Raw genomic sequence first — 25,186 nt, 5'->3', positions numbered from 1 at the left:
AGGGATGATCTAGACAGTGCTGGCAGGGGCCTGGACTCAATGACCCTCGAGGTCCCTTCCAGTCCTAGGATTCTAATAATCTCCCCCCAAACAGCATTTGGAAGGCATGTCAGAAGAGCAAAGAAAATGACTGGTGGGGAAGGTTGTGGAAACAGCTTTGAGGCTGGCTCTTTCCCTCAGCTCAGCGGCTCAGAATGTAGACGCTCACAAGGAAAGCATGGAGCTGCTAAAGCAGCCTGAGGGAGACAGGGAGTATCTCAGCTTGCTAAATAACCCCTGTTGGAGCCATCTGACAGTGCCCTGGTGTACACAGAACCGGGCAGAGAGGGAAAACAGTCTCTGCCTCACAACAAATAATGACTCAATCTTGCAATGCAGAGAATCCCTTTAATTCCCTTTCATTCCAGAGGGGACATGTGGGATATCAGCACCTTACAGGATTGGGTCCTGGCTTAATCCTAAGTATCTTCCCTTTAAATACTGTGGCCTGGGATCTAGGTCGATCTCCCTGGATACTCCTATCATTTTCCTGCACCACAATTATCTAAAGCACCTCACAAATGTTAATTATTTTATCCTGACACCAACAGTCTAGGGAAACACTATTTCCCATTTTCTAGACAGAGAACTGAGGCATGGAGCGATTAAGTGACTTGCCCAAGGTTACCCATGAAGTCAGAGGCATAATCAGGAACTGAATGCAGGCCTCTTAAATGCCAGCCCTATTTCTTCACCTCAAAAGCTCACTTTTGGGTGCTGTGGGAAGATTATTTTTCTTGGGAGTGGTGTTTTAAATTGTAAAAACTGTGCAATTAAAAATAAATGTTACCAACTTCTATTACCCTAGCAGCATTTTATTAAATCATCTCCTCCTGCATGTATAACTGTGCATAAAGTTTGGAATAGCCAGCATTTCTAGAACCACAGTTGTATCACACGTAGGGCCAACTACGCTTACTTGCCTGTAAAGTTTGATGGAGCTAGTTCTGCATGGATACTGTTGGAAAAGCATGTAGGGGTCCTTTGAAGAGAAAGAGGCTATAGAAATGTAAATTAGTGTTTTAGTAACAATAGAAATTTTTGCCAATTAACTTTAATTTATGTTGCCACATGCCCGGGTCACCACATGAGAACACGACCACCCCTGGATACAAAACAAAGTGAAAAGTTCCAGGTCAGAGATGCACCACTGAAGATTTTATTATACATTGAATTCCACTTCTCATCTCACAGGACATCCACCTTGCAGGACATTTACACAGACTTTAGTCTGCTCACACTGGAATAGAGGATATAGTCACTCTTACCCCAAAGACATTAATTTTGTTCCAGTGTAACTCTCACCCATTTCTCACATGCCCACATTTGTGGTGGTGTTTATTAATAGCGGTGAAATTAATACCTGTAGCCCTTTGTGTTTAAAAACAAAGCTAATCAAAACCTATGGGATCCACAGCAGCATCAGACTCTCCACCTGACAGACAAAAGATAATCAGCAGCTCGTTTGTGTTCAGCCATCTACCACATCATGTATGTGTCCAATGCATGATGAAATTATGAATGAAAAGAAAAAAAAATCCTATTGCTGCTGTAATGGGGGTGGATTTCTAGGCACTGGGAATATCAGTTTCTTCCTCAAGGTGTAGGCTGGTTGAGGCATCTGTTTCTTTCTCCCCAAGTTGTCGGCACGTTTGCTCACATCTTCATTGACTTCAGTAAGAATTGACAAGATGTCTTCACCTCTAGAGCCAGAGAAAAGACAAGATCTCTGATCAAACAGAATCACTAACCGATTCACAGAACTAATGCCATAATCACACTAACCCAGATTAAATACTTTTCTGAATTATGAGGCGCTAGAAGACTTATCTGAAGTTTCTCGGGTCCTTCAGGGCAGGGAACTGTGTGCGCGCGCGTGGGGTGTGTGGATGCATGAGTCAGGGTAGCAGCTTAAGGATGTGCAGGGCAAGGGACCAGGCATGCAGGAGTCGGGGTTGGGTGGCAAGGAGGGGTTCAGGGCAGAAGGTGGGAGTGCAGGAGTCAGGGCAGGGGGATGAGAGTGTAAGGGGCTTCAGGAGACGGGGTGCAGGCTGTCAGTGGCTGCTCCCTGGGGCTTGAGCACTTGCTGCCCCCATGATCATTCTGGAGTATAACTGTCCCTGCTATCACTTCCTTTCCGTTCGATGAGAAAAATCACATTCCACACAACCCTGACCTTGCTTTAAGTTATGGTAAAAGGAAACTGCCTACAAAATGTGGTGGTCCTAGGTCTTGCTGTTGAGGAGTAGTTCTGGAACAAATGAACTCACAGATGGATGCACAGACACACTCACAAACTCTCTCAAATATATATAGTAGATTGAGACTAGGAAAGCCACTATCCCACCAGTAAAATCAACAGCAATTCTCTCTGATTTCAATTGTGTCCTGACTCAGAGACTCTCTCATACACACATTCTACTTGTGATAGAATGAACTGCCGCGTGGAGAGAGAGAGAAAACACAACTTCATGAGCAAACGACTCCAATTAACCAGTCCTGTCAGTGGCTGCTAGAAGTGTGAGGGTGTGGACAGGTGGTGGGCAAACTGCAGCCTTCAGGATTCTGCGTGTGGCCCAAGAGATCATTTGTTTGCTACTGGCCTTGCGCAGGATTGCCGGATTCTGCTGGTTTCCATTGCGTAGTCTTTCGCCTCCCAGTATTACTAAAGTGACACACACGTAAAACAAGGACATGTGAAGTGAAGCACATGCTGATTGCACACAACACTGTGAGAGCCATGTGCGCCCTGTGCATCCAATCAAAGTGCTGCTATGGTTCAACTGACACCCCCACAAATTTTAGGTACGCAAGTGCAGTTAGCAAAACTACCCTATTCCAGGAGATCTTATTGGTTATGACAATCTCGTGGCCCACTGAGATGAAGGAGGGCCACTCGTGTCCTACTCACTAGCCTAGGTTGTCCATCACTAGTTTAGACTATATTAACCAACCCAGCTCATTCCAGAGAGGAAGAGACACAACTCCCAAAATAAAGGGAAGCAGAAGGAATGCCAAGATGGAAAATAGATCCATAAAGGGACAGGAGGAGAAGATTCACCTTGGGACAAAGGTACTGATTTTGGGGAGAATTGAGTACAGTCTAGGGCCTACCTCCTTAGGAAATTCTCAACTTGCCAGAGAGGCAAGAGCTATAGGGAAATGGAACTAAAGATTTTGAGCGTAGATGATGATAAACTACTAATACACCCCTTACATAAGTATTCCTACATTTTCCCAGACAGCTTGTCTTCTATATGTGCATAAAATTGGGACCAAGACACCCTCGGATGCCAGAGTGTATTTACAGCACATTGTATTAAAGAAGAGGAGACAATCATGAAATAACAAGAGAAAAGTAAAGTAATGACCTAAATCTGTACTCTTGCACCAGATTGATCTCTTGTGACCCCATTCAAATCAGCGAGGTTACACAAGGGAGGAAGTTTGCACCCTCTCCCCCCGATGCTGGCCACTTATAGCAAGGAAACCTAATCAAGAGTTCCTCATAGCTGGACTCATGCACAGACATCATGCACTTTACTGCAACACCAGGCAGCAGCAAAGAAACATCACCTGCAAGACTGTAGCATTTTCTGTTATTCTACCATAGCATCTAGAAGTTACTGCGTCGGTATATAAAGCCAGACTGCTTCATTCAGAACTACCCTCACCCCCCTTAAGCTGGCCATTCATACAGAAACAGATCCAAAATCCACATGGTCTGTGGTTTGCAAAACTAAAATTGCGCTGATTTGACCACCAGAGAGACGGGGTAGAACCACATACTGCCATCTGAACCCACTCAAAAGGAGAACGTGGACATGAAGCAGCCTAGAGTCGGTTTTGAGTTTGATTTGGTAAAACTAAAACCCAGCCCCCTCAGACTATCCTAAGGCCTTGGTGCTGCAAACATTTATGTTAGTTCACAGGGGAGAAGCTAAACAGATGACCAGTTTTAAACTAATTTAAGTGTGTCCATGTAGGAGTTAAAAAAAATAAACTAGTGCAAGTTTGAAAGTGGACAAGCCTTCAGCCTTAGCAGCCTTGTTAATCTGGCACCAAGCATCTTTGGGGGGGCCTCCAGGGAATGATTGTAAAAAGTGTGGGAGGAGGGGAGAGGAAGGGAGGGTTGGTCCCCAGCTGGAGCAGGACAGGGAGTGGGGACAGGAGCATGTGGCAGGGGAGGACTGGTCTCCCGATGGAGCAAGGCAGGGGCTGGGGGAGGGGGGGTAAGAGCACAGTGGGGTGGGGGCCAGAGGCTATTTCTGGAGCGAGGGAGGGCCTGGGGATAAACACAGCAAGGCTGGGGAGGGGGAAAACGAGATTCCCCCATCCACTCAGAGCTGATGCTTACTAGGGATATTAAAAGGTGGATGAATCGCTAATCATGTAGTTGATAGAATTTTTGTTGTCTAATCGTGTAGTCAATAGCAGTTTGAATGTAGTAAGTTTAAATGTAGTTTAAACGTAGTAAAAGCCGGGTGGGCAGGCTGCCCAGCCTGCGCTTCATTTAAACTGCAGAGCTGCATTGGGAGTTGATCCTGGACCTGGCACTGAGCCAGGCTTGCACAGTCCCAGCTCGTGCAAGGTCCAGCAGCCCCTGTCCGTCCGTCTGTGTGTGTCCCACCTCCCTTCACCGCAATCCCTCACTGCCATTATCAGAGGCAGCAGCATGGGGGTGGGGGCAAGTGGCATCGCAGAGAGGACGTGCTGGGGAGAGGGAGGAACTGGCTTTTAAGCTGGCTCCTCCCAGCACTGGCTCCTGCTTCTCCCCATCCCTTGCTGCCTCTGATACAGAGGGACCATCACTTTTTAAAGTGGGAGAGCTAAGTGTTAAGGGAGCAGGAGTGGGGGTGGGAAATAAGTGGTGGATGGGGGTCGGCAGGGGAAGAGAGGAGCAACTGGGCAGTCTGCTGTGCTGCTTGTGCAGAGACACCACCAGCTGATCCCATTCCATTGTTTCCAACCTACATCTATCCCCAGATGGGCTGTCCTAGAATCATAGAGGTGGAAGAGACCTAAGAAGGTCATCAAGTCCAGCCCCTGCTCTAGGCAGGACCAGTTCCAAGGATCCCTGTTCCCAGCCCAATCCCGGGGTAGAGGGATCTCTGAACTCAGTGCTCCCCCTTCCTCTCTGACTCACACCTGATGCCAACCAAGTGTGAGCGGCTCAGGGTCTCGGTGCCCCACTTTGCTGCTGCCCCTTCCTCTGCTGCCGCAGCCTCAGCACTGGGCAGCAGCAGGGACTCGGGCTTCCTGACCCCAGGGAAACATGAAGTGACTGTGGACTCTCTGCCAGGATCCTCTCCAAGCCCCCTCCCCTCTCTAGTAGGCTGCCTGCATGCCAGTGAAGCGAGGGGTGTATGTGTGTGTGGGGGGGGCATGTTTGGAGATGAGCTCTCAGCCAGTGACAAGCTGAGAAAGGATGAAAGTGTTGGCGAGGAGAAGCCCTGAGTCAGCCAGGCAGGAGCACAGAGCAGAGGCCAGAAAGAGGAAAGCCTGTGCTGAAGGGGGAGAGAGCGTGTGGGGCAGGAGGGCCCCTTGCTGCGCTGGGGCCCGGGGCCAATCAATCGCACCTTTGGCTCCACTGAAATCCAGCACTGAGCCTGAGGTGAGCAAAAACTTCAGCAGTCACTCCCGTTTCTCCACCCTCTAGGGTACAGCTTGTCTACTTGGCATGTTACTGAACAGGATGCCAGGGGCAAAATCTACAGCACGCCAGCTTACCATGCAGTAGTGTCCCACGGACACTGCTCCAGTGCAGTAAAATCTCAGCGTACAAGCACACACGTTACACTGTCGAGCACTAGTGCACCAGCCCACACTCCTGGACTTGCACTACAGCGCAGCAGTGTCTACATGGGATTTTACTACACAGCAAGCTGGTGTGCTGTAGATCCTCCTTCTGGCATGCCACACAACAACCTGCCAGGTATGCAGGCCTATGTTATTAGTAAGTTCTCCCCCTCAAGCCACACAGAAGGATTACCTTGGGACCAAGAGCTGTAACTTGTTGCAAAGGGCTTGAATGTACCAAGTACCCTGCTGTATGTGGCGGAACGATGCATAACCATCCACCGTGGCCATGCCAAGGAGGAAATCGGCTTCTTCCGGAATGCTTTCGGAAGGGGAGACTCGCTGCTGTATGGGAAGCAAATCAGGATTCTGTGCATCTGCTTCAATGTAGACTGCCTGTTGTATCTCTTTGCCTTGACATGCCTGAATAAAAAAGAGCTTGGGTTTTTCAGCCAGCTGTGGGCATTGCCTGGCCGTGAAGTAGGACATGATCCTGCGGATTGGTACTTCTTGCTCATCTGCTCCATAGATGGATCCTGACTCTCCGTGAGACAGAATGCAGCATACAAAGCAGTCCCTGTCTCTGTGATCGTTCCAAGTCCGCCATTCTTGCATGAGATTTTCTATCTCTACTGATGTCTGATCAGGATAAGTCTTCACATCCAGACCAAGCCACGTAAACACTCGTGCTAGGGACTCTGTTATTTAAAAAAAAAATTAAAAGAAAGCTGGGGAGGACGCGAGAATAATATAACCCCAATATAAAATTCCTACACAAGCTAAGTTGAAGAGTAACAGACTACACAAAGCTGCACTTACAAACAAACCCACATGCTACAAAAGATTTGAGACTAAACAGAACAAATGGAACCTAAGCCAGCACAATCATGGTCAGACAATAATATGTCTGAGGTTTTCATGCCAGAGTTTCATAAAGCAAGGCCTGAGGTCTACGGGCCCTTTTGAGTGTGTGCACTCAACGAGATGAGTAAAACCGAGATTCCTGGTAGACATTGGATACTCTTTTGCAGAATTTCAGGTTGGGTTTGCTCCCAGTACCTCCAACCCCGCTCATTCATACTAGTAAATGGAGACCTTGGAATACTACAGAATTTGGAGAATTAAGAGAGCAAGTGAACCAACGACAAATAAAAAGGACAGACCATTACAAAAAAATCGACATAACAAGAAAAACGAAAGGGTCTGACTTGGATCTCATTTACACTAGCATTGGGCATTAGGAACAGATTGACTGTAGTCAAAGGGGCTAAACCACCCCAAAACTTAGATGTATAAGGGTATGTCTACACTACCCTCCTAGTTCGAACTAGGAGGGTAATGTAGGCATACCGCACTTGCAAATGAAGCCCGGGATTTGAATTTCCCGGGCTTCATTTGCATAAGCGGGGAGCCGCCATTTTTAAAACCCCGCTGGTTCGAACCCCGTGCAGCGCGGCTACACGGGGCACGAACTAGGTAGTACTAGTTCAAAGTACTAGTACTAGGTAGTTCAAAGTACTAGTACTAGGTAGTACTCATTCACGAGGAGTAACGGTAGTTCGAACTAGGAAGCCTAGTTCAAACTACCTAGTTCGTGCCCCGTGTAGCCGCGCTGCACGGGGTTCGAACCAGCGGGGTTTTAAAAATGGCGGCTCCCCGCTTATGCAAATGAAGCCCGGGAAATTCAAATCCCGGGCTTCATTTGCAAGTGCGGTATGCCTACATTACCCCGCTAGTTCGAACTAGCGGGGTAGTGTAGACATACCCTAAGGGACTATGGTTTTCTTTTTGTTTGTACAGCATGTAACACAAGACCCCCCTGACCTAGATGGCCTCTAAACACTGTTGCAATATGCACATTCAAGAATGTATCAACAACACATATTTTTCCATTGTTAACAAGTCACCTCAAAGAGATAAATCATAAGTTCAAGTCACTTTTATCTGTGAATTACCTCAGTTTACACTAAGCTTCTACAAATAAGAGAGACAAAATTATTAATAGTTACATACAATGGATGTCACATTTAATATAACAGGGGTTCAGTGCTCTAAGAAAACGAACCAACATATTTCTCTTATGACAGATCTAGTAATAGTAACTCCTGTGGAAGTTTTATTTTGGACACTCTTAGAATTACACAGAGAGTGGTTGCACTGATAAAGATGCCACTGCAAACTCATTCCTGTCTAGTAATCAATCTTGTGTTTAGTTTCCCTCCCCCTGCCATGATAAAATTCTACAAGTGGCATTTTTTGGCTTGTATAAGTATACACTGCTTATAAGAATATACTTAAAATACGAGCTAATAAAACCTACGTGGGCATTAGTAGTAGAACCCATGAAGATGCAGAGCAGACCCTAAATCAGAAGTGACTTACCAGCATCTTTACAAGATCCTCTCCTCTCCTGAAGAGTCCCAATAAAGTTTGAATTATTAATAATGAGGCAATAACCTCTGTGTGGCCCATCCATTTTATAGATTATTGGCTTCTGTTGACAGGAAGGAGAAAGACACTCACAGCTTTTATGCTGGAATTATATTTTTAAGATGACAATCTATTGCCTTAAGATTCAAGGGTGCAATCCACCTGCGCGGTTACTATTTCTGTATTCCCTTCCCTCCTCCCCTTCCCCCGGTGTTTTCAATCTCTGTACTGCCTAGAGTTTCTGGAATCCCCTTTTTGCTGTCCTCCCATCCGCCCCAAAAATATTGTCCTCTGTGATTTAGATATATATCATTAGAGGAAGGGAAGAGGCCGTACTCTTCTCCTATAATGCTTTAAAAATGAACCATACAGTGATATTTAGCCTTGCTTAAAAGCCATAGACATTTTGCAGCTTATGTAATACAAAGGTATGCTAAAAAGTGGGACTACCAGGCTAAGTTTAGAAGTGATATTAATGTACTATCAACAATAATTAGTAGTGAGGCAAGGACTCAGCCTGTAACAGAGTCAGACACCAAGATTTTCAAAGTCACCAGCGATTTGAGATGCTTCCAATTTTTAAGCTCCCAATCAGAGAAACCTTAAGGAGGCTGGTTACGTCAGGAAATGCTGATGCTCACTCTAGTGATCAGACCCAAAGTTTGAAATAAAACCCACATTCACTAGTCGCTTTGGAAAACGTCGCCCTCGGGCGTGTCGTTCTGTATGAGGAGAGAGATGTGGAGCGCCAGGCAGATTTCAGGACCTTATCACATCTGGCTCTGAGCATGAAAAGTGAGCACGTGGGGCAGGGCTTAGCAACTGAATTCCACATTTGGTAGAGAGTTGGGGGTAAATAGTCTTGAGGGGCCAGGAACAGATTATTTCCACCTAGTAGGAAGATTAGCTTGAACCCTTGGCATTGTGAAGTCACAGACACATCGATCCCCAAACTTGTCTCCCAGGGTTAGGAGGTATAGGTGGCTCTTGTGCTGGGAAAGAAAACTGGCAGAACAGGGCCCTCTAAAGCCACAAGTCTGGCACATGCTTAGGGCTGACCCTTCGTCTCAAATGTGACTACGGTAAAAACTAAAAAATCAGTTTGTCGCCAAATAGCATCTCTCTAAATCTACAACTCATCCTCAAGATTATGAAGAGGAGAGTCTTTTAAAAAGAGCAGGCTTGACTCTGCTCCCAGTTACAATAGCTTCATCTTACTGACTTGATAATGGAGTGACTCCCCATTTAGTGGGAACAGAATCAGGGTCAGTGCTTTGCGCTCCTTCAGTGTCCAACTGCACCATTTCTAGTACAGGGCAGAAGACATCAGTTGATGTTGCTGATGCACCAACACAAATATTTTGGTATAAGAATTTTTAGGAGCTGAAGCAGTTAAATAAAAAGGGCAGCATTAATTCCTCCCCTGCCCCACCCCGAAAGCCCCACAACCTCTATTTAAACCAGAGGGAAGAAGATAGGAGGGGGGATCCCAATGGGTGTCTGTTGGTATGAGGGGAAAAGAAAAGTATATCAGGATTCTGAGGAGATATTAAGAACAGTGGAAAACATGGCACACTGACTTTTAAGATGAGCTCCAAACCCTCAAATGATTGATTAGAGCCAGGAAAATATTTTGGAGATTACCTCGATTTTGTTTTCTGGGTCACTGGTCCTGGCAGGTTGTGCTTCTCTCAGTTCAGAGATGCCATGTGTAACATTTACTGCTTTGTCATCTAGAAAAAAAAATTATACAAATGTTTAGGGGGGCGAAATCAACTCTCTGTAGAAGCACCAAACCAGAGTTCTACTAAAATGCAGCACTTTTAGTATAATAGCACTATAATAATAATAATAAAAGGAACAGTTAAAATTCTGTAGTCCTCTACTTGTTACTGTCCAACTGGCCTGTCCTTCCAAGCCAGGGAAACAGAACATAGCATCTCTCAAGGGGCATTTCAGGAGCTCTCCAAATCTGTTTGCTCCTGCCCTGAAAATTCATTCATACTCTCTTTACTTTTACGGAATCAGCAATAATAACCACGAAAAATAAAAATACAGATCTTAAGACAGACCTTGTCTGGCAGCTATGAAATGCACACTCTCAACATGTTCCCGCAGACTCCCAGACTCTGAACTATAAGACTCTACAATAGCAAGAAAGATAGAAATAAAGTTGAATCACAGGCCCACAAAATTAACAATTTGACATTACAGTAGTTATTACAGTAACAGTCGTAGCACCTAATTTCATGGTATTTGTGTATAATTAAAAGGAAAGAATGTTGGCTATTTCACTGTCACAAGTGACAATCCACAACAGGAGAGATTTGCTGATTACCTGTCACTGTTCTCTAAATGTGAGTAGCTAACCCCCAAACCAGTTTGTGCCAATGGGAAAAGAAATAAAACAACCTCAAGCAAATCAAATTATGTTAAAACTACGGTTGTAAACAGAGCCTTCAAAATTTTCTGGAGTAAATTAAAACAACATAGAAACATATCAAACTAGAAATAGATGTAAAAAACCCACTTTCCAGAAATACTTACCATAAATTTTAGAACCCAGAGATTTGACAGGGGTCTCCTATATGAAGGAGGAAAAGAGGAATAACCACATTAAAAAAATAAATATAATACAAATCAATAAAATAGATTTTAATAATTTTAACAGAAAAAAGACTTGATAAATGTCAGCAACATGTGGTGTTTTGGAAAAAAATAAGGGGAAGCAGAGAGCAGCAAGACAGAGCCAAGGGCAACAATGTGTTTAGAGGTTTAGTGGCCAGACATTTCACAGCTGCAGCAAACGCATCAGAGGTGAACATCTAGAGGAGGGTACGGCCGCAGAGTGGGTTTCGTTTTCGGGGAAGCCCCTTTCCAAAAGCATAGATGGTATCCTTCAGTGAAACTACACTTCCGTTGAACTTATAAGTGGTCCCTGCCGTACACACAATTGCACAAAGGAAACACTTAGCACACTGAAGTCAGCAACAAAACTTATTGAGGTCCATGGTGCCAGCAGTTCTCCCAAGGTAAACATTCCCTATAGTGCAGGAGCATACAAATTACCATAGCAGAGCAAAACAATTTCTGTATAGTTTGATATCCTTGCTCAATCATGGGACAATAGATGCTTCAGGGGAGGAAGGCTTCCAGTCCCATGACGCACCTAAATTGTACACTATCTTTATCTATATCTCCAAGGGAAGAGATTTATTTCTACCTCAGCTCATCTGTGCCCTAGATAAGAATTGAGAACCCTTGCAACTGAATCTTAGCATATTTCCCCAAATAGCTGACAAATAGCTTGCTAAGATTCAAAAGGGTTTGACAATGACATCCCACAGCAGCAAGTTCCTTGATGTGTACATTTTTTATCATTTTTAAATGTTACCTTCTTATCCCTATGAGCAGAGCTCGACAAATCAGGCAATCTACTCGCCCGTGACGAGTAGATTTTAGCCTGGTACGGCCGTGCAGCGCGCTCTGCGCATGCGCAGTGTGCGCTTCCGTGCGGCTGGCAAGCAAGGCTCGCTGACGCTTGGTAAGCCTTGCCTATGAGTGACTTCAAATTGTTGTGTTATCAAAGAGGGAAACAGGAGCATAACATGGTCTCATGCAAACTATGCTTTAAAAACAAACAAGTAATTGTACTAGTTTTCCATTGTGTAAGGTTCTAGACTGAAAGCCATGGAAATTGAAGTCCTCTATTTATACATAAACTGGGTATATCACAGACAGCATCAATGCAAACTTCCCCAAGTGCCTACATGTACCTCAGCTCGTCTACAGGGAGCATAATCAAGTCTTCATAACCACTTAGCTCAGGTGATTGGGAATGACCAACTTAGAAACATAATTGGGATTGGTCTTGCTTTGGGCAGGAGGTTAGACTTGATGACCTCCTGAGGTCTCTTACAACTCTGTGATTCTATGAGGTCAGACTATCTAGAGCAGTGTTTCCCAAATGGTGTTCCGGGGAACCCTGGGGTTCCGTGAAGTGAAAATAAGGGTTCCGTGAGAAAATTCCATTACAATAACATGTTGTTAAAATAATAATAATAATAATAATAATAAATATTAAGCATTTATTAATTTTATTTAAACCAGTTTTCATTTGTGTTGATCTCATGACCTTGTTTAGCATTTGTTTACTATTATCCTTACTTATTTGTGGTCTCCTTTTTCAGCTCCATATATAAGACTGCTATTAGGGGTTCCACAAAATTCTTTTGAGTTTAAAAGGGTTCTGTGGCCAAATAAAATTGGGAAACACTGATCTAGAGACATCTCTTTTGATTCTTCTCCCTTCCTAATACTAAATATTTTCAAGAGGAATAATGCATGACTGGCTTTTAGGATGTGCTGACCCCAATTATTTCATATTCTTGGTAGCCACATTTATAGCTACCAAGGGAGATTCTGCTCCCTTCTTCAAACCAGATGTGAAAATTTAGCTGGACTCCAGCCAATGGCAATACAGAAACAAGAGTGAAGAAAATAAGCTCACTGCAGCATACCTGTGAGGAAATCAATAGCCCAACATCACCTCCAGAATGAAACTGTCCAAGGCGGTGATGGGAAAATGATGCAGCTGAATTAGCTGACAGACTGCTTTCCTGCACAGAAACTAACAGAAGAGGCATAATGAACAACTCTGTGAAGGCAAGAACCCCATGTGCCTTATAGCTAAGCATAAACTTAACTCCTCACTGAAGGAAAATATGGAGAGTCATCCACTGAGAGAGGTTTAAAACATAGACATACAGAAATTCCATGAAGGGGATGAGAAGCGATGAAATCGGGGGGAGAGGGAGGAGATGACTCTCCAGCTCCTCCCAGAACAGGTTCTAGATAGCTGTCTAACTAAAACAGTGTGCTCTTTAAGCATGCAAATTACTTGCCTAACTGAAATAAGCTTAATAGACTCTAATGGTGACTGAACCACAATCTTGTACTTTACATATATATATACACACAATACTCATTTAGCCTGGCACCCTCCCTCCAGTGCAGGTTAGGGATGTAATAGTGTAGTCGATTAACCAATAAGCCAAAGCTTATCAGTTAATGCTATAGACTACATGCATTTCCCTCCCCGCCTCCATCTTATCAGTAAATTTTTTAGCAGGCTGGCCAGCAACCCGACTCAGTCCTGGCTCGTGCCAAGTCTGGGACCTATCCCTGCTGTGGCTCTGCATTTAAAGTGTATTAGGAGCCAGGTAGGCAGGCAGCCCAGCTCAGTTCTGGCTCGTGTGGTGTCTGGGAGCTCAGTCCCGCCCCTCACCCCGGACAGGGGCTGCTACCATCCCACGCTGTGCAGCCATGCAGGGTGACAGGCAGCCGAGGGGAGCTGGTTTTGAAACTGGCTCCCCTCATGGACCAGCTCCCGCCTGGCACACAATGCTTCTGCCTCTGATAGAGATGTAGCAGCGCCGAGTCGCAGGGGGCTCCTCGGGAGCGGGGCTGGAGCACACTGGCTGCCGGCCTCATCCCCGGGGACTATAGAATAGTTGACTAACCAATAAAAATTCACGAGGTTAATCGACTATTCAATTAACCGATATTTAACATCCCTAGTGCAGGTTAATACATAGCACTTCTAGAGTTCTGTTCATCCATAACCATAAATAAGGCTAGATTTTGTCCTGCATATTTTTAGCAAACGGCATGAACAGGTCACAGGCATTAAAGAAATATTCACAAATGCCTGAGGGGCCTGGCTCAGAGTTGCAGGGTCTCCCACAACCTGTTGCAAATCCACACCCGCGGCTCTGCTGCCACAGCTCCGCAGCCCTGGCTCCTCCACTGCACAGGGTAGCACTGCATTCCAGGGTGCTAGCGGTGGCTGGGAGCTGTGCAGCACACCCCCCTCCCTCCTGCGCAGCAACTGGGAGCTGCGGAGCACCCCTGCTGCCCTCTGCTCCTGGAAGGCTGAGCTCCCACCAGCTCCCAATCAACAGCTGATTCCATGACTCCCGTGGCCTCGGTGACAAACCATAGCCCTAACCATAGCTCTATCCAAAGGGGAGTCTGATTACTTCCATTTCACACACGTGAAAACTGAGGCACAGAGGTGATGTGACTTGCTTACAGCAGGGTCAATGGTAGAGTTAGGGACAGAAGAAACATGTCCAAGTCCCATGCCCCATTCACTGGACCACTTTGCCTGGCCACAGCTACTCTGGAGCTACAACATATATTCTTACAGTACTGCAGCTAGCAGGTAGCAAAAACTAGAGGCAGCAAAGCAGAACTCATTTGTAAAAACCACAAGTGTCCCAATTTTAGTCTCAGATGTAGCAAAGTATGCAGAGGGCATACAGCAGAAACAGCAACTAGTTCCATCTCTGCTAGTAAACACACGGCAGCTCACTGAGAATTACTCACCTCTTTCCATTTTGTATTTGTTTATGATTGCCAGGAGATCAGGTGAAATGTCCTCACAAATTTTCTCCAGAGTTTGCAGGTTGTTCTCTGCTAAAAGGGCTTGTTTCTCCAGGAACGTCAGCAGCTCTAGACAGGACTGCTAGTGAAACAGGCGAGAGAGAAAAAGCGTTAAATGCACTTCAGCTGCTCCTTAAATCTTAGGAAGATCTACAAAAGCCTGCTTTGCCTTCCAAAAAAAGGAATAGTCGGAGATTCTCCTGGAAAACATTGCTGAAATACAGACTACCTCATGAGCCTTACACTGCCTACTTTATACTTATCATCAGGTTTGCTTCTCACTACCAAGGAGTACTCCACAGTACACTGCTCAGCAATGGGGGGCAAATCATGTCACAGGGTTGTTCACTGACAGCTTCAAAATGTGGTTCGATTCTGCTTGCATAGCCAGAATCACACCGTATCAGTATGTATCACCACCAAGTAACCAGTTAATGTCATGTATCTTGGTCCATATACACAGACCAGAACCACCTGTGCTGAAACACAGCTGGGGGGATTAGTCTGGAATTATATTTCCCAGTGACCTCAGAAGGGATGTGAGTAGTTGACTAACCGATAAGACTGGGCTTTTGGGGTAGTGGAGTTGACTACTTGCATTCCCTGTCCCCGCTGCCTCTGTATCAGAGGCAGCAAGGAGGGGGAGCAGGAGCCTGTGCTGGAGCGGGGAGGAGGGGCAAGTTTAAAAGCTGTTTTCCCCCAGCATTGTCTCTGTGGTGCTGCCTGCTCCCCCTGCCCCGCGTTGCTGCCTCTATCAGAGGCACGAGGGGAGGCGGTGCCGGCAGCAGCCCTTATCTGCGGGGGGGTCTCACCTCCCAGCTGAGAGCCCCCTGTGAATAGGGGCAGCTCCGGCCGGGCAGGCAGCCTGGCTCAGTTTCAACTCACGCCGGGTCCAGGACCTACCCCTGCTATGGCTTCCCAGTTTAAATGTAGGAGGAGCTGGGCTGCCTGCCTGCCTGCCCAACTCTTACTACATTTTAATAGCAGAGGTAGCTCCCGGGCCCCGCGTGAGCCGGGACTGAGCACTTCTTCCTTTATCGACTCATCATGGAGTCGATAAAAATTCTATCAACTACAAGGTTAGCGAATTATCCACCTCTTAATATCGTTACTCAGATTCCATCACACAGCAAACGCAAGAGAGCTCCAATGCAGTGTAACTGTCCTTTGTGTAAATGAGAGCCATGCTCTATATTTCTTAGCCACCTTCTGCCATCACCTCCCCTCTGGCAGAAATATACCACTGCCCAAATAGCTACTGCCCCACTAGGCTGATGCCATATACTACCAAAGCCCTTGATCCACTCTCCCTCTTAGCCTCACTAACAGCCTCTAACACTCTAGGCACCTCTCCCCACATACCATACTTGTCAGCTTCTTTGGGAGCTTATCCCTCAAGAGAAACATGGCTCTTTGTAAATCCTCTCTGGTGATGTCCTCTGACAGTTCATACAGCATCTGCCTATGTGACACAGATCCTGTTAGGTGAACTAAATACCATGGTATACATACTGTACATCTGGCATTGGCACCTCATTACCTCTAGGCCAAACACCCAAAGCAATGCTCTCAGAGGATGGAAATGTATCCTTTGTTAACCTCACTACTGCTATGCCCCTTTAACGCTGCCACCCGCTTCACCTGTAGCACATCTGGGGATCTCCACTTAGCTTGCTCAGCAAAGATCAACATTCACAACAAGCAGAGTAAGGGAATGCTAGAGAGCTGCAGTGGGTGTATTACTAGAGCAGCATGAGCAGCAGCTAAGAACAAATTAATATGGAGGAACGGAGGGAATTTAGTTTGGGGTAGGAGGAAGATAGTATAAAAAAATCCCAATTCAACCAAAGAATTCACAGAAGGAGAGGGACAAAGCAAAGGAGGAAGCACCAGAGTGATGGTAGTGAAAAGCTATAGGAGAGGAATGACAGTCTGTGGCACACTGTGTCAATTCTCTCCTCTTGCACAGCAGAGGGTCAGAAGATGACCCAATGTACAGGTCCCAAGAATGCTCTGAGCTTGGTAGCCTCATCCCAAGAAAAAAATTATGAAATGTCAGTGATCAGTCTGAGTATCTGCACATTATAAAACCTAGTTACCAAGCCTCACTTCATAACTTTCAAATATCACACAGCAATAGATCAAAAACCTTTCAAGGCAGAAAATGTCTGGAGATACCCACATCCTAGAAAGCCCACCTGTAATTAGACACCTTCCCTTTGTGGCATAGATTTTCTCGTACTTCCTCCTTGGTGTAGCCAAGATCCTGGAGCAAGGAATGATACCTAATCCTGTACAGGAGCTCAGCTAGAATGAAAGTATCTTTCTTATTCAGAAAATCCTTAGTCATAAGGAACTGGAAAATGTCCTGAGCTGATTTTACAGCTTCTAGTTGTCTGAAGGAGAGCAAATCGCTACAGAGAAATTTCAGGGCCTCCACTTCTTCAGTTCCCAGATGTTCATTGATCATTAGAAGCTGCTTACGAAAGCTCACGCTCATGTTATCATCCATGCTGGCGTTTTCCTTTAGGAGATGCACTTCACAACCTGAGAATGGAAAAGAAGAGACCAATGTAATGAATCACATGGCACCGGAGCTAGGGCACAACTGAAATTTAGCTTCCAATAGGCGCTAAACAGCATCCTTTATACGCTGTGTTGGCCAGATACTTCTTCCAAACCCATCAGAAGCTAAATACTCAGCAGATGACCTAAATCCTTCCCCTGCTTCCTTCTCGTCTCTGAATCAAGAGAGGGAGGAGTCCCCCTTCCTCACTCCAGTGTCTTTAAGGGAAGGGGAGGGGCAGAAAGAACAAGGTGCCACTCTTGGTCCTGCAGCTTGATTATAACTTTCCATGGCTGTCAGAGGACAAGTGCCACTTCCTCCTGCCCCTGGCTTTGCACCATGGGTGCTCTACCACCCCTTTTGGTGACAAGGAGGCGGAGGAGGTACCCCTTCCAGCCCAAAGCTAGGGCTGGGTGAGCACCCAACTGGGGTGCTGCATAGCTTTTTTTGGGAGGGGAGCTCAGCCGCCGGAGGCAAGGGGGGGCACTGGAAATGTTTTCTGCCCTGGTGCCAAAATGGCTGGTGCCCCTCCAGGTTGAAACACAGCAGCGGCAACATTACCACCTGGAAGCCCAAGCTCTCAGTATTGTGGCAGCTGTACAGTGTACAACGCTTCTCCTACAACCACTATGCAGCTAGTCTGCTGTTCTGTACCAAATGTGAAAGCAAAAGCGTCCCCTTCCTACGCTCAATCCTTCCTCCTGAAAAAGTCCTGCGGAATTTAATAGGGATGAAACTAATATGGTTCTGGGGAAATGAATACAAAGCTCTTACATTTAATGGAGAATAATCTGTCTTCTCTTTCACTGCCAGGTCCCTTCTTTCCTGGACATGTTGAGGTTCCTCAGTGGACCACTACATGGCAGTAAGTCATCTTTAAGCCTTTCACCACAGCTACCTTGGAACAGAGATGAAAGGAAAAGTGGGAGATGATCAATCAACACTAAATTCAGAGTCAGTAGGTAAAAAGATGACTGCACGTGCGTGTGTCCGGAAGAAACTAGCAAGGCATTGCTGTGTGCAATGGTTCATGGGAAATTGGGGTGTTAAGTAATAATTGGCTAATCAAGTAGTCGATGGAATTTCCATCGACTACTCCATTAGCCGATTTGGGGAGGAGTGAGGACGCTCGCTACCACCTCTGAGACTCTGCACTTTAAATGTAGTAAGAGCCCACATTACTCCTTGTCACACAGTCACACACCCCAACCCTCTGTACCACATAGTGCAGCCCCCTCTTCCCTTATAAACAAAGTGGCTGCAATAAGGCATAGATGTAAGGCCTTTACTGGAGGACTGGTTTTTAAACAAGGACAGCAGGAGGGCCAGCATCCCAAAGCATAATCCTATCAAGAGATCCTAGGTACATACCCAGGGCAGCAACTGGCACTGTCTGCTTTGGCTGTCCTATTTTGACTGCACTAGCTAGATGAGCGCTACAGCAGGTGCATCCCTTCTAGCTGGGAATCACACCTCAGCTCCAAGTGCAGACCTATCAGTTAAAAGGAGCTACACAAACTTCCTTCCCTCCCATAGCCATATAGCCCCCATTCCCTGCACAACTTCTCCTGCCACCCACAGGCAGACCCTATTCTTCTCTGCCAGTGTGTCAAATCCCAATAAACCCACATAAAGCAAGGTGGATAAAAATCAATGATTAAAAAAATTGTTTTTTGATAAAATGCTTTTTGAGAGGAAAAAACCCTATCTAAAGATAGCTATAGCTCAAAGATATCTAATAATGGAATAGGGATTATAAATACTAATTCTATAGTACGAGACAATAGCTGTATGTGATGCTTAAGAAACGTTTTGTAAATGAGTTCCAATAGTTTATGGATTAGCTTTCCAGAGGCTTCTGTGTAGGGTATTAGGTATTTCTATCTACCCAATGGGACTTAGTGTTCAGTCTAGAAGATACCATCGGAGATGCTTAGTTTTGCAGTTCTTACTAAGGATGTTAAAATGCAGTTCATTGACTAGTCAATGGAATTTCCATCAACTAGTCAATAGGCACTTCCGCATTCCTCCGTTGAAATGTACATTCCAAAGGAGGAATGCGGAACTCCACGTTCAGCCCAGGGCCAACAGGAAGTCCTGCTGACTCCAGGCTGCAGCAGGTGCCTGCTTTGAAATGCACAAGAGTCCCCAGATGGGGCTCTTGTGCATTTCAAAGCCATGGAGCCCAGGGTTAGCTGACCCCGGGCTCCATGCTAAGCTGCATGTTGCTAAGAGCCCGGGGGTCAGCTGAGGACTCCCCAGCTGGCCCTGGGCTCCTCATGGCACTTTCCCAGAACTTGCCCTGGGTTCTGGGGAAGTGCTGCGCAGAGCCCAGGATCAGCTGGGGAGGCCCAGCTGATCCAGGGCTCTGCGTGGCAGTGGAACTCCCCAGCTGACCCCGGGTTCTGGGGAAATGCCATGCAGAGCCCGGAATCAACTGGGGAGTCCCCAGCTGACACCAGGATCCACTGCTGCCCCTTTGAAATGTGCGGAGATGGCATTTTAAAGGGGCAGCCACTGCACAGCTGATGCGCGGATCAGCAGTGCAGCGGCTGCTCCTTTGAAACGCCACCTTAGGGTACTTTGAAGTACCCCTTCCCCCTCCCTTTGCTGCCTCTATCTCAGAGGCAGAGGAGGGAGGGGAGGAGGAAATCAACTAGTAATTTAGTCAAAAGACTATCCGATAAGCATTTGCTTATCAGATCATCGACTAATCTTTAACATCCCTAGTTCTTACACTGTGGATTTGTGCTTCCAGAGATAACATGGTTGTTAACAGCAAAAATGTTTTAAAATGAGTAATATATAGAGATGAGAAACAACAGACCTGAATCCTATTGTCCTTTTGCAAATATGAGTACACAGAATCAGTCCCTTACCTCCCTCTCAAAAAGTGGAAAATTTTAAAAAGTTCAATGAAGGTAGGTGTTCATGCTAAATGCAAACAGTGCAACAAAGAAATGAAAAGCCTGGGGGCCCAAATAAAACATCATCATGAGAAGTTCCTTGTCAGGAGGAAGCTGTGTTGAAGATGATGAAAGGAAAATGTCTGAACATGCAGGATCTTCAGGTTGGTAAACTTTTATTTCATAAGCAACAAGGAGTCCTGTGGCACCTTACAGACTAACAGATTTATTGGAGCATAAGCTTTCGTGGGCAAAGACCCACTTCATCAGATGCATCTTCTGTCCTTGTGCCACTAGAACAAGGCAATTTTTCCATTTAATCTGTTCACATTCAGTGTCCCACAACCTTCAAAGAGACATGTAACCAATAATACTATTTCAATTAAGTTTCATCAAAAATGTTAATATTCCCTTCTGATCTTGAGTCAAAGTAGCAGAGAAGGGCTGTTTGTTCCCATCATCAGACCTAAGCACACCTACCACTCCACCGATCTCAAAATGCTAGTTGGCATTTCCAAGTTCTAGTCTAACAATCCACGTAGCTTCAGGGGGTAGCCAAGTTAGTCTGTTACACGAAAAAAAACAACAAATGGTCTGGTAGCACTTTGTTTTGTTAGTCTATAAAGTGCTACCAGACCATTTGTTGTTTTTTTTACCCTGCTTAGTATCTAACATCTCCATACGTGATTTTAAAGTTGGATGCTGGGTCTCCGGTTAGGAGCTGGTTCACCCTTCCTGGCCAAGTGCCACATTTTAATCAGAGAACTCATATTTCAGTCAGATAACATCCCAAGGAGCCAGGAAAGGGTGCTCATGGGAATGTTAAGGGCAGGGTGCCTGTTCCGATGCCAGCGGATTGTATAGACAGTGGGTGCTGGGTGCAGTGGGAGAAAGGGTGTTTGTGCAAGCTCTGAGTGTGGAGGGCTGGGTGTAAGATGTGAGAAGTTGTGCAGAAGTGGGGCTGCGGGTGGAAGGGGGCTGCAGGGAGTGGGGGCTGGGTGCCGTGAGTGGCAGTAAACTGGGGGGGCTGGGTGCTAGAAGTGGGGGAGCTGCATGGAGTGGGTGCTAGGTGCCAGGGGGAGGCAGGCTGCAGAGAGTGGGGGCTGGGGACAGTGCACTGGGAGGAGGGCTGGGTGCCGAGGGAGGGGGGCTGCAGGGAATGGGGGGGTCTGGGTGGCAGGTGCCAGAGAAGGTCTGCAAGGAGTGGGGGCTGAGGAGGGGACTGCCGGAAGGGCGGGTTGGGAGGGGGGGGGCTGCCGGAGGGCGCCGGGTGCCGGGTGGGCGGTACTGTCAGGAGTAGGGACTGGGGGCGGGAGGGGGGGGGAGCTGATACCGGAGGGGGAAAGCTGCCGGCAGTGGGCGCGAGGGGGCTAATACCAGGGGGAGCGGCTGCCGGCAGTAGGGGCCGGGGGGAGGCTAATACCGAGGGGGGGCTGCCGGCAGTGGGTGCGGAGGGGCTAATACCGGGGGGCAGCTAATACGGGGGGGGGCTGGCAGTGGAGGCGAGGGAACTAATACCAGGGGGGCTGCCGGTAGAGGGGGCGGGGCCTAATACCCGGGGGGGGGGGCTGCCAGCAGTGGGAGGGGCTAATACGGGGGGGGGAGGACTGGCAGTGGAGACGAGGGAACTAATACCGGGGGGGCTGCCAGTAGTGGGGGTGGGGGCCTAATACCGGGGGGAGGGCTGCCGGCAGTGGGGGTGGGGGGGCTAATATCGGGGGGGGCTGCCGGCAGTGGGGACGGAGGGGCTAATACCGGGGGGGGGCTGCCGGTAGTGGGGACGGAGGGGCTAATACCGGGGGGGGGGCTGCCGGCAGTGAGGGTGGAGGGGCTAATACCGAGGGGGGGGCTGCCGGCAGTGAGGGTGGAGGGGGGGCTAATACCGGGGGGGGGCTGCCGGCAGTGGAGGTGGTGGGGGGGCTAATACCGGGGGGGGGCTGCCGGCAGTGGGGGCGGAGGGGCTAATACCGGGGGGGGGGGGGCTGCCGGCAGTGGGGGCGGAGGGGGGGCTAATGCGGGGGGGGGGCTGCCGGCAGTGGGGGCGGAGGGGCTAATACCGGGGGGGGGCTGCCGGCAGTGGGGGCGGGGTGCTGGGGGGGGCTGGACGGGAAGCGCCTCACCCGGCAGCAGGCCGCGGCGCGCTGTGCGGCAGGCGCGGGGGTCTCACTCCGGTTCCGCTGCCGGCCTCTCGCAGCGCCGCCCCGCGTCTGAAGGGCGCACCGGGCCGCGGGCGGGGCTGGTGATCGCAGCCGCACGGGGCGCGTCTCCTCCCGCAGCAGGGTGGGGGTCTGCCTGGGGTCTGCGGGGGGCGGCGCCGGGGCAGGTCCAGCCCCCGGGATGGCCCCGCGCTCTCCCCTGGGGACTCGCTCACTTTTTGACTTTACACCGGCCGCGTTCCCAAGCCCCCGACTCTCAGACCAGGGTCCCGCCTGCAGGCACCGCGGCCGTGAAATGCCTCGTCACGGTGACTGTCCCGGCTCTGGCCTGGAGAAGGCTGCTCCCTTCTAGGAACTGGCTTCCCGGAGCGCTTTCCGATTGGTAGGCTAGCAGGGAGGGCTCCTGTAAGATATTGCTGCCAGCAGTAGCACAATCCTACAGGGCGGAGTTACACCAGTTCTTCTTCCAGTGCTTGCTCACATCCCTTCCACTTAGGTGCGCACCGAAAGTGCACAGATTGTCTGAGAGTTTCCTTAGCAGCACCTATGGAGTGGGTGTTTTCGAAGAGCTATCCCCAATACTCCAAGAGCTCTTTCTTGAGTGTTAACATTTCTCCTCTGAAACGTCCTCAAGAGCACAAAGGCTGTGTGACCAGGGATGGGACTCTTCTAGTGTGTCCTGGAAAGTCTCATCAATGTACCTCTCTGCCTTCATTAGCTCCTCCAATTCAGCCACCATGGTCTTCAAAGCCCATAGAAGGTCCCTGAGGGCCAGGAGCTTCTTGCACCTGCACTTGCACTTCTGCTGACGTGCACAGGCAGAAATTGTGGAAAAACAGCATCGCTTGCCTCATAATCTCAGTTGTGCAGACACGGCCGGCCCGAGCCCCTTTGGCACCCTGGGCCCAGGTGTGTGGCGCTGCCCCTGGGGCGCCGGCCACAGCCGCTGGCGCACAGTCCGGAACCTGCCCTTGGGGCACATGGCGCATGCGTGCACCAGCCATGGCCCCTGGCGCACAGCCCGGGGCTCACCCATGGGGCGCATGGCGCATGCGCTGCCCAGCCCAGCCCGGCCAGCGCTGCTAGCGCACACGCTGGGCCATGTATGGCCCCGCAGCCATAGGGGCAAGGGTGCTGTTGTCCGATGCTGTGGGGCTGGCACCGTGGGAGCCAGGTGCGCAGCTCCTGATGGCAGCTGTAAGAGAAGCCACGCACCCCTTACAGCTGCCATCAGGCACCCCCCCGTGGGTTGGCGCCCTGGGCAGCTGCCTGGCTTGCCCATGCCTCTGTCCAGCCCTGCGTGAAGAACGCAATGCCATCCACAGCCTCAGAAACAACTCTGACATTATAATCAAAGAGTGCTGTTGTCATCATGAACAGGTCTGACTTCCAAAAAGAGGCTGCCAGACAACTCTCCAATACCAAATTCTATAGGCCACTTTCCTCAAAGCCTACTAAGGAATGCACTAAGAAACTATACCATCTGCTCAGGACACTCCCTACACAAGCACAGGAACAAATCAACACACTCTTAGAACCCAGACCAGGGTTGTTCTATCTACTACCAAAGATCCACAAACCTGGAAATCCTGGATGCCCCATCATCTCGGGCATTGGCACTCTCACTGAAGGACTGTCTGGATATGTGGACTCTCTACTCAGATCCTATACCACCAGTACTCCCAGCTATCACTGATTTCCTGAGAAAACTACAATGCATTGGTGATCTTTCAGAAAACACCATCCTAGCCACCATGGATGTAGAGGCTCTCTCTACACAAATATCCCACACATAGATGGAATACAAGCTGTCAGGAACAGTATCCCTGATGATGCCACAGCACAACTGGTGGCTGAGCTCTGTGACTTTATCCTCACACACAACTATTTCAGATTCAGTGACATTATATACCTCCGTACCAGTGGCACTGCTATGGGCACCCGTATGGCCCCACAATATGCCAACATTTTTATGGCTGACCTGGAACAACACTTCCTTAGCTCTCATCCACTAACACTCCTTCTCTACCTACACTACATTGATGACATCTTCATCATCTGGACCCATGGGAAGGAGGCTCGAAGAATTCCACATCACCATCAACAGCTTCCACCTCACCATCAACCTTAGCCTGGACCAGTCTACACTGGTGGGAGGGATAGCTGAGTGGTTTGAGTATTGGCCTGTTAAACCCAGGGTTGTGAGCTCAATCCTTCAGGAGGTTCAAGGGATTGGTCCTGCCTAGAGCAGGAGGCTGGATTTGATGACATTCTGAGGTCTCTTCCAGCTCTATGAGGCCATTTGGGGCAAAAATTTGTCAGGGATGGTACTTGGTCCTGCTGTGAAGGCAGGGGACTGGCCTCAATGGCCTTTCAAGATACCTTCCAGTTCTAGAAGATAGGCAATCTCCATTAATTTACACAAGCGATCCACTTCCTGGACACCACGGTGCAAATAAGTGATGGTCACATAAACACCACTCTATACCGGAAACCTACCGACCTGGCTGTGCCTACCTTCATGCCTCCAGCTTCCATCCTGGCTCACCACACAATCCATTGTCTACAGCCAAGCACTAAGGTACAACCGCATCTTCTCCAACCCCTCAGACAGAGACCAACACCTACAAGATCTTCACCAAGCATTCTTGAAACTACAATACCTGCACGAGGAAGGGAAGAAACAGATTAACAGAACCAGACATGTACCCAGAAGCCTCCTACTACAAGACAAGCCCAAGAAAGAAACCAACAGAACACCACTGGCCATCACCTACAGTCTTCAGCTAAAACCTCTCCAACCCATCCTGGACAATGATCCCTCACTTTCACAGGCCTTGGGA

General features: G+C 48.1%; 1 protein-coding gene across 4 annotated transcripts; it reads right to left on the bottom strand.

Annotated features, from left to right (window-relative positions):
• Nucleotides 1-1,175: 1,175 nt before the first annotated feature.
• Nucleotides 1,176-22,719, bottom strand: CASP10 (caspase 10). Of its 4 annotated transcripts, none has more exons than XM_075933868.1 (12): nt 22,308-22,719; nt 18,056-18,179; nt 16,914-17,262; nt 16,078-16,177; nt 14,659-14,797; nt 12,789-12,898; nt 10,816-10,852; nt 10,341-10,412; nt 9,913-10,001; nt 8,221-8,332; nt 6,032-6,536; nt 1,176-1,742 (listed from the first exon to the last, which is right to left on the bottom strand). In XM_075933868.1, the coding sequence occupies exons 3-12, from the start codon at nt 17,225-17,227 to the stop codon at nt 1,580-1,582; spliced, it is 1,641 nt and encodes a 546-aa protein (XP_075789983.1). In that variant the 5' UTR covers nt 17,228-17,262; nt 18,056-18,179; nt 22,308-22,719; the 3' UTR covers nt 1,176-1,579. The 4 variants fall into 4 exon arrangements, with proteins under 4 accessions (XP_075789983.1, XP_075789985.1, XP_075789984.1 ...); XM_075933870.1 differs by having other exon boundaries at nt 14,659-14,794; XM_075933869.1 differs by having other exon boundaries at nt 18,056-18,175.
• Between the last annotated feature and the right edge of the window lie 2,467 nt (nt 22,720-25,186).

This window comes from Pelodiscus sinensis, chromosome 7 (genome assembly GCF_049634645.1).
Source record: "Pelodiscus sinensis isolate JC-2024 chromosome 7, ASM4963464v1, whole genome shotgun sequence".
NCBI lineage: Eukaryota > Metazoa > Chordata > Testudines > Trionychidae > Pelodiscus > Pelodiscus sinensis.
Note: the sequence above shows the minus strand (reverse complement) of the source record. Positions and strands in the feature narration are given on the sequence as shown.